The sequence below is a fragment of the Sminthopsis crassicaudata genome, chromosome 1 (assembly GCF_048593235.1).
Source record: "Sminthopsis crassicaudata isolate SCR6 chromosome 1, ASM4859323v1, whole genome shotgun sequence".
In the NCBI taxonomy this organism is placed as follows: Eukaryota; Metazoa; Chordata; class Mammalia; order Dasyuromorphia; family Dasyuridae; genus Sminthopsis; species Sminthopsis crassicaudata.
The window spans coordinates 251,836,148-251,852,384 of NC_133617.1; the positions used below are offsets into that span (position 1 = coordinate 251,836,148).

The 16,237-nt window shown below is 41.9% G+C and overlaps 2 protein-coding genes and 1 long non-coding RNA gene across 4 annotated transcripts in view; 1 reads left to right on the forward strand and 2 right to left on the reverse strand.

The window, feature by feature from the left end:
• SPIDR (scaffold protein involved in DNA repair) overlaps positions 1-10,783 on the forward strand; it is a 537,804-nt gene extending 527,021 nt beyond the window's left edge. For both annotated transcript variants that reach the window (XM_074277903.1, XM_074277912.1), the window contains one exon: positions 10,398-10,783. In XM_074277903.1, coding sequence (XP_074134004.1) covers positions 10,398-10,529 — 132 coding nt within the window. In that variant the 3' untranslated portion in view covers positions 10,530-10,783. The remainder of the gene's footprint in view (positions 1-10,397) is intronic.
• On the reverse strand, positions 3,919-9,826 carry LOC141548777 (uncharacterized). The gene is made up of 3 exons (XR_012484062.1): positions 8,435-9,826; positions 7,688-7,765; positions 3,919-5,058 (listed from the first exon to the last, which is right to left on the reverse strand). It is a non-coding gene; the product is annotated as an uncharacterized LOC141548777 (long non-coding RNA).
• A 1,647-nt stretch (positions 10,784-12,430) lies between the features above and the next one.
• CEBPD (CCAAT enhancer binding protein delta) lies at positions 12,431-13,790 on the reverse strand. The gene has a single exon (XM_074277921.1). The coding sequence runs from the start codon at positions 13,776-13,778 to the stop codon at positions 12,972-12,974; it is 807 nt and encodes a 268-aa protein (XP_074134022.1). The 5' UTR covers positions 13,779-13,790; the 3' UTR covers positions 12,431-12,971.
• Positions 13,791-16,237: the final 2,447 nt, after the last annotated feature.

Here is a 16,237-nt window from a genome sequence, read left to right on the forward strand (position 1 = left end):
TTAATTGATAGAAAAAAAAAAAAAAAGAATGAAGTCTCTCATCCTCTGGATGGAGATAGAACCAGATAGAAACATCATCATTTCCTTGAGAAATCATATAGATGTGAGGATAAAAGCTCCTCTTCTTGGGCTGAGACCCTAAGGATAGGAGGATGCAATGGCAGCAATTCTTTACCACCCACTTCATTCTTTCCCAATGGTGGAACTATCATTCCTCCCAAATATTTTCCTATAGATTAAATGCACCTTATAGGATTCTTTCATTTTTATATCTCTAAGGCCCAGGACAGCACCTTGCAAATAGTAGTTGATAAATAACCTCTTGAATTGATTGAATTGAATTTCTAATTTTCCTTAACCCCAGATTTCCTAAAATTTTCTGAAACAGACACAAAGGCAACCATAGACATGGGAATCTTGCCTAAGATCATGATATATTCTATTCTAGGATCAGTAACATCCATTTACAATTGGATATTCGTTAGTGACAAAATCTGAAGTTACTAAAAAGGAGGGCCTTCACATTTCCTGAGCCTTCCCATAGTGTACAGGGTGCAGTTAAGGTCTATTTCTTTCTACTTTCAGAATTGTTGCTAGCATAAAGCCCTGGACAATATAATAATGTCAATCTTTAGTTATAGAGACTGGATAATAATTTTGGTGGATATGGTCTCTTATGGGCAAAAATAAGAGACCATATCCACCAAATTTTTTTTAGAGATTAGTAGTTCCTGTAACCACTATGACAGCACTCCTTTCGGTGTATGTGTTTGTATTTAGTTAATGAGGCATGAATGTAGAGTTGTATGATTTTTACTATCTTGTATCTGAGTCATTAACTCAGAGTCTTTGAATTGGCTAAATATTGGACATGTCAGTGCTCAGCTGTGGTATTAAAGAGTGAAAAGTTTACTCCCTTGGCTTTTAGTGACAAGGCAAAATGGAAGAACAAACCTGCTGGGCCATGTTTACCCAACCTCCACTTCCTACATGTGTAGTTATGTGTTTATCTGAAGAATACCTGGGAGGTTGCCTTCTGTCATTATGTCATGTGCAGCATCAGAAAGGAAATAAACTGTCACCTCAGCAGAAACCACTTATCATTTCACAAAGCATAGATCCCATTCACCATAAAAGACCTGCAACTACCAAGTTTGACATTTCAAAATGAAGCTGTATGTCTTCTTGATCAAAAAAAAGAAAAAGTTTAAACTCAGACCCTTTTTAAAAATCATGACTCAAGAAAATCTACAGCAAATGTTTGATGTCATCCATCCTATGAAGTCTGACAGAGGACTGCAGAATGGATTTGTCCTAGCTTTGCCCTTTATTATCTGTATAAAATCATTTTGTTGTTCAGTTATATGTGGCCTTTTATGACCCTGTGAACCACAGCATGGCAATACTGTCCATAGAGTTTTCTTGGCTAAAGATACTAGAGTGATTGGCCATTTCCATGTCCAATGAAAACAGTAATAACTACCACTTACATAGCACTAACTATGTGCCAGGAACTATGCTAAGCATTTTAAAATTATCATCTCATTTAATGCTTACAACAACACTGAGAAGTACTCTTATTATCCCCATTTTACAGATAAGATAACTGAGGCAGAATAGGTTAAGTGAGTTGTTCAGTCACATAGCTATTAAGTGTCTGAAGTTCAACTTGTATTTGGGTTCTCCTGACTTTCTAGGTCATGTTATTTGCTCACCATCGGTGTCTTACCTTGTCAATTGATTTCCCTGGGCCTAGGGTTCCTTACCAGTAACATATTAAAGGGATCATATTAAATAACCTATCAGGTTTCTTCAGGTTTTAGAACTTTGATCCTATGATCAATGAACTCAGGCTCTTCTTCAAAAACTGGAAATGAATAAAAGCCAGAATGCCTGTTGTTATTCTTGTTTGCCCTTCATTTGTGAATGCCCTTTATTTTCTCCTATCTCCAACTATCAAAAAAGCCTTCTTGGTTTTATTTTTCTTCTTGCCTCAGATGAGACATGTTTGTCAACAACTATATGTTTATAAAGCATCTGTCTCTGAGGAATAATTGACAAGTTTATTTTCAGCCTATTTATTCTTACAACTATCCTCTGAGGTGAGTTCAGGTTTGCCCTGTTTTGTGGAAATCTATATGAATATACAAATGGACAAATAAGTAAAGATCTGATTGTAATTGTCTTTACAGAAGGAATCATCCTAGGTTTCCAATTAATTGTTTATAATTATTTGACTGGTGAGTAGCTTTTCAAAACCACACCTATTTTATAAAGCAGCTGGTGACCCAGTGGATAGAATGCTGTACCTGAAGATCTGAGTTCAAATGTGACCCTGGATAAGATACTTCACCTCTGTTTGTCTCAGTTTTCTCATCTATAAAAATAGGGAATAATAAGACCTCCTCCATTCCAGGGTTGTGGTGAGCAAATGAGATGATAATTGTAAAGGACTTAGCATAGTGTCTGGCACATAGCAAGGGCTAGATAAATGGTAGCTATTATTATTATTGTAGCAAAGCCTATCCTTTTAGAGCAAAGATTCATATCCCCATTCATCAGATGGCCTACAGCTGACTGTAACCTAAGGCCTCAGGGCCCAGTTCTTCAGTGACAAAAATAGCTAACATAAATTCAGAGCTTTTAAAGCTTACAAAATACTTTACAATATCATCTCATTTTTCCCTCATAGCACATCTATGATCTGGGTACTATTATTATCTTCATTTTATAGGTGAGGAATATAAGGCTAACAGGTTAATTTGCCCATGGTCCCATGGTTAGTTTAGTAAATGTCCATGGGGTTTTCTTGGCAAAGATACTGGAGTGGTTTGCCATTTCCTTCTCTAGTGTTTTAAGACAAGACAAAGCTTAATTGATTTGCCAGGGTCACATAGCTACTAATGCCTGAGTGTAGATTTGAACTCAGGTTTTCCTGATTCCAGGTCCAGCACTTTATTTGCTAAGCTTTTGTATCTCACATGATGACTCAGAAAACTACAAGTTAACATTATCTATGTCGAATTTTTATTTATTATTTTATTAAATATTTCCCAGTTGCATTCTAAGCAGGTCCAGATGCATCAAGAATGTTGTGGGCCATGCCCATAGGTGCATGGTTAACACCTCTGCTCTGGGTCTCCTAGCTACCTCATCTCAGCTGCTTCCAAACCCAGTGTTCTTCCCCTTAATCATGCTGTTTCCAATGGAGAGGCTAGAACCATTAAATGAGTTGCCTGCCAAAGTGGTAAATTAAACTAGTGTCCAGCCAGGTAACAGTCAGTGGTCAAATGTTTTTACATTCTTGTAACTCTACCCTGCCAAACCAAAGCTGACCTCTCCTTCCAGAGTTCACCTGTGGCCAAAAGGAGATGGGGCATTCCAAAGTCTGTTTCAAAGTGGTATTAAAAATAGGGCTCTAAAGTTCAAGGGCTCTCTTCTGATTAAGACCATGACCTTGGAGAGGCCACTCTTGCAGCTGAGAAAGCATAGGAAGGATGGAAGTGAGGGGTGTTTATAACTGGGAGGCCTTTTGAGAATTGGGTTACAATTTTGGTGGTTCATATGTTACCATCTTGGGCCTTCAATGCTTCCTGAAAGGATAGATGTCTGTTGTGATGTTAGACAATGTAGTAAAAGGGTCCAGAGGCAATTGGACTCCCTGGATTCAAATCACCCCGCTACCACTTTCTTCTCTTTTCTTTTTTGTTTAATAATCATAGCTTTTTATTTTTCAAAATATATGCAGATAGTTTTCAATATTCACCCTTGCAAAACCTTATGTTCCAAATTTTTCTCCCTCCTTTTCCCCCTCCTCTAGACAAATCCAATATATATTGGTGCAGTTCTTCTGAACATATTTCATAATTATGCTGCACAAGAAGTCAGATCAAAAGGGGAAAAAAATGAAAGAAAAAAAAAAAGCAGGCAGAGAATATCAATAAAAAAGGTGAAAATGCTATGTTGTGATCTACACTCAGTTTCCACAGTACCTTCTCTGGAGGCAGATAATTTTCTCCATCACAAATCTATTGGAATTGGCCTGAATCACCTCATTGTTGTAAAGAGCCCTCTCCATCATAGTTGATCATCACATAATCTTCTTCTTGTCATGTACAATGATCTCCTGATCCTACTCATTTCACTCAGCATCAGTTCATGTAGTTCATGTCCAGGCCTTTCTGAAAGCATCCTGTTGGTCGTTTCTTACAGAACAATAATATTCCATAATATTCATATACCATAACTTGTTCAGCCATTCTCTAACTTACGAGTATCCATTCAGTTTTCAGTTCCTAGCCATTACATAAGGGCTGCCACAAACATTTTTGCATATAAGGGTCCCTTTCCCTTCTTTAAGATCTCTTTGGGAGACAAGCCAATAGAAACACTGTTAGGTCAAAGGGTATGCCCAGTGTGATACCTTTTTGAGCATAGTTCCAAATTGCTCTCCAGAATGGTTAGATCCGTTCACAATTCTGCCAACGATGCCTCAGTGTCTCAATTTGTCCGCATCCCCTCCAACATTCATCATTACCTTTTCCTGTCATCTTAGCCAATCTGACAGGTGTGAAGTTCTACTACCACTTTCTACTTCTGTGACCTAGGCCAGGAATGCTTCACTTATCTTGATCTCAGTTTCTTTATTGTAAAATAGGAATGACCTCTAAAGTCCCCTCCAGCTTGTAAGGTTCTTCTAATCCCTAAGGTCCCTTCCAGCCTCTAAAGTTCTTCCTATTTCTAAAGTCCTCTCCAGCCCTTGAACATTATATAAACTCCTGGGAGTGATGGCAGCTGCCATAATTATTGAGGACCATAGTTCCCTACCACCGCCAGAATCAAATAAAAAAAAAACTTCTGACATTCAAAGCCCTTTATAACTTCCCCACACACATGCACACACCATGTACTCTTCAATGTATTGACAATGGTCTCCTTGCTGTTCCTCAATATTCCATTTTTCATCTCTGGGCATCTTCTTTGGCTTTCCTTAGTGCCTAGAACATTTGGCTCTTCATCTCTGCCTCCAGATTGCCCCAGCTTTCGTAGGGTCCCTAGCTGTGACAAACGCAGCAATAAAAATTAAGTCATCATTCTTATTAATCACATACTATGTTTGAGGCATTTTACTAATGATTGTGAGGCAAAAATTCTCATTCTGAGTTTTAAGAAATATTTTGAAGACAGTATTTCAATAGAATTAGTTTCTTTTATAATTCCATGGTATTTTATTTTATACATTTAAAAAGCATTCAAATTTTTTTTTAAATTCTGAATTTTGCCAGACTGACAAGGGACTCATGACTCAGAAAAAGCTAAGGACCCCAGTTGGAGGGGGGAAAATATGCCTTATAAAATTTATAGACTATGTGGAGAGGCAAGACCCCATGAAAAGATGAAAAAAAGATGCTTGAAAAGATGAAACTTTAGAAGATAATCTAGACAAATAAGGGCCATAAGAGATCACATACTCAAAAATGGCTTCAAAAAGGGTGTAAGATAATGATAAAGAGTATTGCATTAGAAGTAGAGGAGCATAGAGAGAATTTCAGGAAGGAGCAATATCGAGAGCACAACAGAGACAAACTGACTGTTTGGAGGGAGAGTTTAGTTCAGGGCCCCCCCTCTTTGTTCAGTGCCCAGCTTTGTTCGGGATGTTATGAGTAGACCAGTCTGGCAGGGGATTCATATAGAAGCAAGTGACAGATAAAGCCAGAAAGGTATGTTGAAGATGGATTTGCAGAGGGATGGGAATGATGAATGACAGGCAAAATTCCCATTGCTGTCACCCTTCAGGTATAAGCCTTCACTACTACTAAATTTTACTAAATTTATGCAAGAAAGAAGTATTTTTCAGCAGGGACAGTGCAGGAATTAATTTTGCTTGGCTATGCATATTTGTTAGAAGGACTTTATAACATTATGAGCCATACAAAATTATCAACTTCTAGAACTCAAGCAGGGAGTAAGAGGTTGTTGTACTTAGCTTTCAGTTCATCATCTCTGCAGTTGCCTTAGTAAATGATTTTGAGGGGCTTTTATGGCCTACCAGACCTTTCCCACCCCTGCTTTTATAATGTGACCAGAGTAATGTTCCTCAAGAAGTGACCTGGTCCTGTAAATCGTTGTATACTTCAACAACAATATTATGTGATGATCAATTCTGATGGATGTGGCCATTTCCAATAGTGAGGTGAACCAAATCAGTTCCAATAGAGCAGTAATGAAGTGAACCAGCTATACCCAGTGAAAGAACTCTGGGATATAACTAAGAACCACTACATAGAATTCCCAATCCCTCTATTTTTGTCCGCCTGCATTTTGGATTTCCTTCACAGGCTAATTGTATACTATTTCAAGTCCGATTCTTTTTGTACAGCAAAACAACTGTTTGGTCATGTATACATATATTGTATTTAATTTATACTCTTAACATATTTAACATGTATTGGTCAACCTGCCATGGGGGGGGGGGACTATGAAGGGAGGGGGGAAGGGGAAAAAGGTTTGGCAATTGTCAATGTTGTAAAATTACCCATGCATATATCTGGTAAATAAAAACAATAAAAATAAAAAAAATTAAAATAAAAAAAGAAGTGACCTGGGCCTAGCATGTCCAATCATATGACACCTGCTTCACGGAGCCTTCCTTGATTTTTTTTTTTACCTATGAGCCTCACATAGCACTTTATTTTCCTCTCTCCAACTTATGTGTTAGATCTGTTATTTCTATATACTAAGGAAAGGAGAGTAGAAGGAAATAAATATTCTATAGTGCCTATTATGTGACAGGCACTTTTTACAAATATTATCTCATAGAATCTTCAGAAGAACTGGTGCTGTTATTATCTGTACTTTTAAACTGAGGCAAACAAAGCCCAAATGACTTGCCTATGATCACATTGCGTTTAAGTGCAATAAGTGTCTCAGGCTGGATTTGAACTCAGGTCCTGACTCCAGGCTCAGAGTCTAGAGTCCATTGTTTTATCAGCTCCTTCACAAAGACAGGCACCCTATCATTTTAAAATTTGGTATCACTCTCATTGCCCAGCACAAAGCTTTTCACAATTGTAATAATTTAATAAATTCAATCCAGCAAATATTTAATTTGGGCTTACTATATAAGAAAGTCCTGGAACTAGAAGGACAAAAGTGAGATAGTTCTTGCCCTGAAAGAGCTTGTATTTTATGAGAAAAACAGAAGGTGTTTACTTAGTTAAATATGAAATAGATAAATGATTTCCCAAGAAAAATTAGCATAAGAAGATAGGGGAGGGAATCAGAAAAGGTCTCATAGAAGAGGTAGCACTGAGTCTGAGATTTAAAGAAGGGAGGGAATTCTGAGAGTTAGAGATAAGTGTATTCCAAGCATAGGACAGCCTATGCGACTACATAGAGACTGGGATAGATTGTTGTCTATGAGGAACTACAAGAAGGCCATTTTGGTTTGACTATTAAGTATAAAGGGGAGTAATGCATATTAAACCTGATAAGTTAGGCTGGAGCTAAGATCATGAAGAGCTTTAAATGCCAAACAGAAAAATTTAATTTTACCCTGCAGATAAAAAAGGAGCAATTGAAGATTTTTAAACAGGGGAAGAAAAGAGGAACATAAACAATTTTCTGTTCTGTCTACTGAATTCAATTGAATAAAGGCAATTGTGAGTTAAATTAAGTATTTGCCTACCTTTAGAAATAAAAATCCAATGGCCCAGCGTTGTGTCTCTTTAATGGAGTTTATTGACACTTTTATCTTCATTTTTCCCTAGGAAGGCCAAAGTACTTTATGTCTTCTATTAGAAGGGACAGATAGTATTGCCTTGTTTTACAGATAAAAAACCAAACATAACTTAGTGAGTTTATATTAGAGTGATGTTGACCCAGGTTCCTAAATCTGTTTGATTCCTCATTATAACATGACCTCCTTTACACTGGTAACAAGAAGTCATATACAAGATAGCACTTTTATTAGGCATCCACATATTATAAATTATCATATACAGGAAATGTTTAAATTTAGGGTTTATATGTGGCAAATCAATACTTTTAATCCTAATCACCTGATTACAAAATCATGTTCAACCTAAATAAAGGTTTTCCAATAATAATTTATTAAATTATTTACTTTAGAAAGCCCAGCTCACAACAGCAAGAAGCTTGAGATGGTCCTAATAAATACTTGCCACAAAGGAAGGGACAGTTATTTGCTTTAAGTAGTTGAGTAGTAAGTACTCTTTATTAGCAAATCTCATTTCTTTTCCACTAAGTTATTTAAAGCTGTATAAACAACAAGAAGAGATAAAGCAACAAAAACTCAGCAGATATCATATATTGCACCAAAGATGAACTCAGAGGCCATGAGCAAAAAAATAATAGTAATTAAAATCAAGCCAAATAGAATTAAAATGAAGTTGGGAATCCTGGCTGTTCTTACCTCTATGATCTAGGATGTATAGCTTTATCTCTGTAGTTCTCAGTGTTCTCATCTGTAAAATAAAAGGATTAGACCCTAAATCTTTTTTTATGGATACATATTTATACAATTATTCTGCTGCATAAGAAAAATCAAATCAAACCAGGAAAAAAAAATACGTACAAACAACATACAAAAAAAGTGAAAATGCTATGTTCTGAACCACACTCAGTTTCTACAGTCTTCTCTCTGAGACCCTAAATCTAATCAAGTTAGGTATATCATTTCCTTTATTATCCTTATTTCCACCTAGAAGACTTTCTTGAACTATCTATGACATTACTGCCGTGACCCTTCCTGACCAAGTCTGCATTTTTATTCCTGCTTCCCCTCCTGAGGACTTTGGGGAGTTGGGGACTGTGAAGGTGATTGTACTTTATTGACCAACATCCGTATGTGGGGCTTCAGTGGCTTGCCTCCAACAGAGGTCTGTTTTGTGCAGAGATCAGACAGCCTGGATTCATGTTGTCCTCAGCCAAACTGCAATCATTATTGCAACTAAAGGACTCCCTGACTCAGGTTCTCCCATATCAATAACAGGATCAAATGCGGAGATGAACTTTAATAGGTCACATTCATATAGCACCTACTATGTGCCACATACCATGTAAAGTACTTTACATGTATTAAGTCATTTGATCCTCACAGCTTTGGGAAATAGGTGATACTAAAGTCCCCATTTTAGAGATGAGAAAGCTGAGGTTAAGGTTAAGTGATTTGCCCAGCATCACACAGTCAGGAAGCAGGTAAGGCTGGATTTGAACTCAGGTATTCCTAACTTCACTGTAAGCCCTGGTACTGTCTCTAAAGGTGACTCCAAGACACATAGTTGCTGCTTTCCAAAACCCCAGTTTCTAAAAGTTTAGGGTCTTACCATTATCCTCGACTTATACTTCTAGACCGTTTTTAGCCCTAGGGGAAAATGTCTTGTTTTTACTACCCTAATAAAAAACCTCCTGAAGGCAGGCACCTTTCTCTGGAGAAAGTGTTTTTTTTCTTCTGGAAATGCATAGGATAGTAAAGAATGATAATTGCAAAGAGGATTAACCAATAACCACAAGCATTCAGCAAACAAAAGAGCTTAGAGTTAGGAAAATGGTAGCTTAGTCTAGGCAGGTTGGACAGAAGAAATATCTAGGTTAGGGGAAACTGAGGCATTTCCTCTGGAAACATTTGGAAAACAAGTACTGGTAGATTTAGGGAAGTTTCCTAAAGAAAGGAGAAAACAAATTGTCAATATATTTATTCAAATATACTGTTATACATTTATTCAACCATTTTCTAACAAAATGGGTTTCAGTACTATCAGAAGAATGGATTACATGCCTACCGAGCTTTTCCTATTCTTTATTATGTTATTTTCTATGATTCCTCATCTAAGGACAATCGGTAAGATGAGAATTTGGGTGTCTTCCTTCTTTTCCTTCCTTTCTTCCCTCCCTCCCTCCTTCCCTCCTTCCTTCCTTTCCTCTTTCTTTCTCTCTCTTCCTTTCTTTCTTCTTTTTTAAAATAAGGATGTAATTCAGTTAGAAAAAAAGATCTAGAATCAGGAATTCATAAGTTCAAATGTGACCCTCAGACAGTTTGTGACCTAGGTAAATGACACTGTTTGCTAGAGTTTCCTCAACTGTAAGGTTCCTGCACCTCCTTTGTAGGATTATTTCAAGGACCAATTTAAGTAATATTTTTAAAGCACTTATCATAGAGTCTGGCACATAGTAGATGCTATATAAATGTGCAGTCTCTTTTCCAGTTACCAGAACAGTTCCTTCATTTACCATAAATCATTCCATTGTAACTTATGGATTTTTTTTCCTTCCATTTGAATGGAAGAAGTTCGGTTACTAAGCCGAGGAATTTAGAACTCTATGCTTGGGATGATAAAATATGCTGGCCTAATCCTATTATTACTTTATCACTACAGGTTTATGAAGTGAAGAGTGTGCTAGGAAAGAAGGTGGGGCCACTAAATTGTTTCATCCAGACCATAACCAACCACCCAACGAGCTGCATCGGATTGGAAGAAATTGAATTTCTGCAAGCAGGAAGAAACTGAGATGATAACTGGCTGTTGCCATAGTGTCAAGGAACTTTGCAAAGTTGTTACAAAGTTGTTTTAAAGTTACTGTTAACTAAGGACCAAGAGGCTTCATATTAATAACAAAAAGGATCTTGAAATGCCACTTATTTTCAATTTCTCTGGGAACACATTGGAAAACTGGACTATTATTAAAATACACTTTTTTTCTGTAGTCATTAATTGTATCATCACCATCATTTGCAATTATAGCAATATATTATTGGAGTGTTTACAGTCTAAAAGCTGAAAATTTCTAAATGAAGTTTGATAAATGTTCTAAACTTATGAGGAAAATTAAAAATTGAACACCTTTTACTGTGATTCTCAGGATCCCTTACCTTCCCTCCCCCCACCCCCCATGCTTGATTTAACATTCTCCTGAAGGAGCCTATACTTCTACAATAAATATCCAAAGTTCAGGAACTTTGTTATTTTTAGAAAAATGCGGAAAAACTATGGCAAAGGTGAAGTTGTTTCTCATAAAGTGTAGATAGTTAACTAGTATGCAATCATAGATCTACTGTATTGTAATGGAAGTGTTAGATAAGAAGTTTTACAGCCTAATCATACTGTGAAATATGGACCCAGAACAAAGATTAGGTAGATTTTAAATACCTGTAGGCAATATTCTAAGTCTTCCCCACAACTGAGAATCCCTTTTACCCAAATCCAAGATAAGAATGATTAACTTACTCTCCTTTTGTTGGCAGTGATTTAAATTGAATGTGAGGCCCTGAACTAATTCTTTGCACCCTAAAAAGATTTTAAAAATATTGCTTGCTTTACCAGTGTGACTAATTTTTGAATATTTATATATTTATATTAGAAAAAGTCAATGTAACAGACCCAAATTGTTGTTTTCGGGTTTGAGGTATGTTAGGCCAGGAAAAGGAGAATTACTGCTTCTTCCTTCTGCCTTAAACCTTTCACTTTTTTTTTTTTTTTTTTTTTTTGGTCCAAAGGAAGTAGCTGACTCTTCCCAAGGCTTAAAAATGCCTAAATGTAGTCAGGTTTTCTGCTAGAGCAAACTAGACATTAGAATATGTTTAATCACTTGAAGGGTTATTACAACATATTTACACTTTTAAAGTTAATTTACAATTCTTTTAGAAAACCCAGGAGCAACGTAAACAAGGCTGGGCAGAAAAAATCCACCAATAATTCAAAAGTTATTTTAGCCCATCGCCCCCTTCTTCCTACCTGCATTGGAAGGAATTAATTATAAGGCCATCTAATTAGATCCTAACTCTTCCTCTGACCGATTTTTTTGTTAATATTAAAACTATGTTTACTTTATTGCTAATAACCCTTCCCCGAAGCTTAGGAGAGATGAGCTTTTAAAAAAGGGGAAAGGTGGATTAATTTGAATAGATTAAGAAACCTTTTTGGGGGGGAGAAATATCCACAAGATTAAGGTAGTTCATGGATTCCCAGCCCGCAAAATATTTTCCCAGACATGTTAAAAACAAATATTCGATGGTAGTTACATTTGAATATAAATTTACGTGGCACATGGCTTATTTTCGGCATGTAATTAAAAGGAAGTTTTCCAGTATTCCTAAAAAGTGCTAATGGGTAGATTTTTGGGGGTCGAAATACCAATGATGGATTCCCCTTCTGGCTAACAAATAAGCTTATTTCCCCCGCCCGGGCGAGGAGGTCGGAGTTGCTGAGCCTTCCTGGTGTTGACTCACTCACAAGCCACAAGGGAATGAACTTTTACACCGCGGAGTCACATGAGCTACCTGCCTGTCGGTGCAAGCAAGTTTCTCAGCCGTACGTTCCGGCCTCTCCCTGCGCTGCCAAAAGGTGGATCCACCTGTGGCCTCCTCTACGAGCTTTTCTGACCATTTCACTATGAATACAAGAAGCAGAAGTGATTTAAAATGCTTTTTTTTTATTCTTAGAAATACTGTAAAAATTAATATAAAAAGTTGAGCATGCTCAGGTTTTTTTTTTCCTCTTATCTACAATACAAAGGTTGGTTTTTTAAAATCATTTTTTTTTTACAAATGTACCATAGCTGCATCAACAGGAGTAAGATGTAGAAAAAAAAAAAAACAACAAAACGAAAGCTACCATTACAAAAATAATTTAAGGAAAACATTTTATAGCTTCTCTTGCAGTTTGGTTGTGTGTGTTAATCCAGAACGTAGCTCCATCCGGCTACCGCGTCCGAAAGCAACAAAACCACCGACGATTTCACGTTTCTTGCCGCATGCCACAGAACAGGCTGTGAAAACACGTAGGGTACTTTCTGCTACAAGGTGATCTTTGGAGTCTCTGAGGTATTGATAGTTTGACTAATTGTCTCTGTCCCTCTGCCCACCCGTTCCTCTCGCCCGCGCCGCCCTCCCCCCGCCCCGGCCCAGTTCCCGGTCGCCCTCGGCAGCTCCCGACACCCCCATTCGGTCCCAGTTACCGACAGTCAATGCCCGAGGAGGCGGTGCCGGCCGGGAGAAAGGAAGAGCTGGGCAACTGTTTGAAAAACTGTCTCAGGCTCGACAAGTCCCTGGTCAGCTGCTCGATCTTCTTGTGCAGCTTCTCGTTCTCCGAGGAGAGCTCCACCAGCTTCTGCTGCATCTCCTGGTTGCGCTTCTTGGCCTTGTCCCGGCTCTTGCGCACCGCGATGTTGTTGCGCTCCCGCCGCTGCCGGTACTCGGGGCTGAAACGGTCCAGAGACTTCTTGCCGCCGCTCACGCCGCCGCTCTTCTCCTTGCCCAGATGTGGCGGCGGCGGCGCTGGCGCCGCAGGGGAGCGGCCGCTGGAGCAGCTGGAGCTGGAGCTGCAGCCCGACGGCTCCGGGGAGGTGGGCGGGGTGGGCTGGCCGGCCGCCGACAGGTTCATAATGGTCTGCGCGCAGGTGGCGATCTGCGAGGGCAGCAGGGAAGACGACATGTCGCTGTCACTCCAGTCGGGCTCCTGCTTCAGGGCCCCCGGCGGGGACGCGCTGGTGCCCGCGCCCAGGAGGCTGGCCATGGCGCTGGCGAAGTCCTTGTGCGCCGGGGGGTGGGAGTGCGCGGGGTGCCCGGGCAGGTACTCGTAGTCCCCGGCGCTGGCGTGGCTGGCCGCGCCCCCGCCGCCCCCGCCGCCCGCGCGCTCCGGCTTATGGTTGCTGTTGAAGAGGTCGGCGAAGAGCTCGTCGTGGCACAGCTCCAGGTTGGGCACGGAGGACATGGAGTCGATGTAAGAGCTGAAGTCGATGGCGCTCTCGTCGTCGTACATGGCCGGGGCGGCCGCGCTCAGCTCCGCCAGGTTAGCGCCGCCCCCCGCCGCCGCCGCCTCCCGCTCCTCCTCCTCCTCCTCCTCCGCCGCCGCCGCCGCCGCCGCCGCCGCTGTGCTCCTCGCAGCCGCTCAGGGGGCCCCGGCCCGGCTTGCAGGAGGCTCCCAGCCCCCCGGGGCCGCCGCCGCCGCCACCTTTATTCGTCTCATAGAAGTTGGCCGGCTCCATGGACCAGTTCCTGTAGCATGCCGGGCTGTCGAGGCTGTAAAGCGCGGTGCTCATGGAGCCGGGCGGGCACCTGCGGGGAAGGGCCGAGCCCCGGGCTGCGCGCGCCTGAAGGACCGGATCCCGCACCTGGGGCCGCTGGAGCTGCTGGGGGCTCCTGGGCTGGGCTGGCAGCCGGGGCCGGCACGCGCTGGGCGCCGGGCGCGGGACGCTCGGACTGGCTGCTCGCTCTCTCGATCGCTGGCCCCGGGACTCCCTCGCTCACTTCCCTCATCCCCCTCTGGTTCCCCTGGCTTTTCCCTCCCGCTTCCCACGGGCCAGATGCTTGTCAGACTCTCACCGGGTCGGTGCAGCCCAAACCGGTCCCTTTTCTACCCCCGGGCTTGTGACGTGAAGGCCCCGCCCCCGGGTCGGCGCCCGGTGTTATCCGAACCCTGGGAGAGCTGGTGCGGGGGCGGGAGAGCGGGAAGGGGCGGGATCGGCGGGGACGGGCTGCCCCAGCCCCCCTCTGGCTCCGGACTGGCCCGGCCGCCTGAGGGGGGTATACTGGGCTGCCCGGGAAGCGAGCTCCTTCAGAACTGCGTGCGAAGCTGCGGGCGCAAAACCCACCTCGGAGCCGCGCGGGCCACGAGGGGAGCCGGGAGCCAGGGGGGTGGAGAGCTGAGGAGGCCGGAGAGCTGCGCGCTCTTCCTCATGCGGCTGTCCTCCCTTCCTTCCCGCCCTCCCCCACCCCCTGCGGGATACGGCCCGGGCCTGGCTGCTGGGAAGGACCCTCCCTCTGCCAGTTTTTCAACGTGCAGGACTCGGTGTTCTCATCCCCTCCTTCCTGTTTATGGGGCTTTGAACCACCTCATTCCTCAGGTGAAAGGAGGGGAAGCCAAACCACTGGAATGGTCCCAGGGCCCCGGTGCTCCCTCTTCTTGGGAGAGCAAGGTCACTAGGCCATTTAGATAAGGGAGGGGAGAGAGTAGTGGCCATTTTCCACGTGATTCCCCCCTTCCCCGGAGGCGAGGGACTGGAGAATGAAGTGACAGGCAGCCCCCGGGAATTAGCGCTAGTCCTAGGGGAGGGAAAAAGTGAGAGCGAGTGCGCTGGCACGGACTCTTTCGCTGCCTAATGAGCCTTTAAATGCAAGCAAATGTCTCTACTGTGCATAAGGTTACGAAGACACAGATAACGAAATGGTCTCTTGAGGCAAGAAATTGAGTTTTGTTATTTGTGTGTATATGCATGTAACTTTTGACCCATAAACCATATAGCTGAGGCTATAACCAAAGGCTTGGTGCAGTTTGGGCCATATGTCTTATATATACTGACTCTCCTTGCGCCCCCACCCCCAGCTCAGTGAAGACGGGAAGTTGTTAATATTTTTCAGTCACTGCACTATCGCCACTGCCGATCACGTTTCCAGAATCATGCAGACCCTGGAGTCTGAATTCTCCGACCATAATGTGTTTAATTTTGTAAACAATCTCTTCACATCCGGTCTCCTGTTTTATTCTGTAACTGGGACGAAAAAGCCCTTTGAAAAGCCTGCCGTCAACATCAATAAGCAGAGAAACTTAACTCCCTCTCACTTAACTGTGCTTCGGTCCAAATGACACGCTCAGGTTGGAATCAGTATCAGGAGAGGAAACTGATCAAGTCCAAGAGTCACACCCACTACCATTTTTTTTTTTTTGAGGGGGGGAGTAGGATTCAATGGTGGAGGCTTCTGTGACACATACACACACTTCTGTCAGCTAGACAACAGCAGCAGCCGCCCATCTTTGTCAGCCAGCTGGGAGAAAAAAGACAGATGTCATGGCAGGGGGAGGGAGAGGAGCTTCTTAAGGTTCAGCCAAGATGTTTGTAGATACTGCGATGAGCAGGGGCCGTTCCCGGGCTCCATGCTTTCTCACTAAAGCAGTGGCTCCCGGGAAGTTTTATAAGCTTACTGCAAATAGACGTTTGTGACTTTTTTTTTTTTTTTAAAATTTTTTGAGTCTCCAACGTCCCCCATATTTGAGCTAAGACAAAGTTTCGCAGAAATATTTCAGGAAGTTCTAGGCAAGGGGAAACGTGTTTATGTTCCCTCTTTTAATTCAACAGGAGAATATTCTAATTATTTTCCCACTTAAGTGTCCAGACATCTGGAGAGAATAGTCTCAAAGTGCATACCCGAAATGTTTCAGCAGACCTAAGAGATTAGGTCCTTTCAGCCAGACTTGTGCGGTCTCCAAGATGACAGTCGCAA

Excerpts from the sequence above, each read along its gene's own strand:
- CEBPD (XM_074277921.1), bottom strand. The coding sequence starts at position 13,778 with ATGTACGACGACGAGAGCGCCATCGACTTCAGCTCTTACATCGACTCC.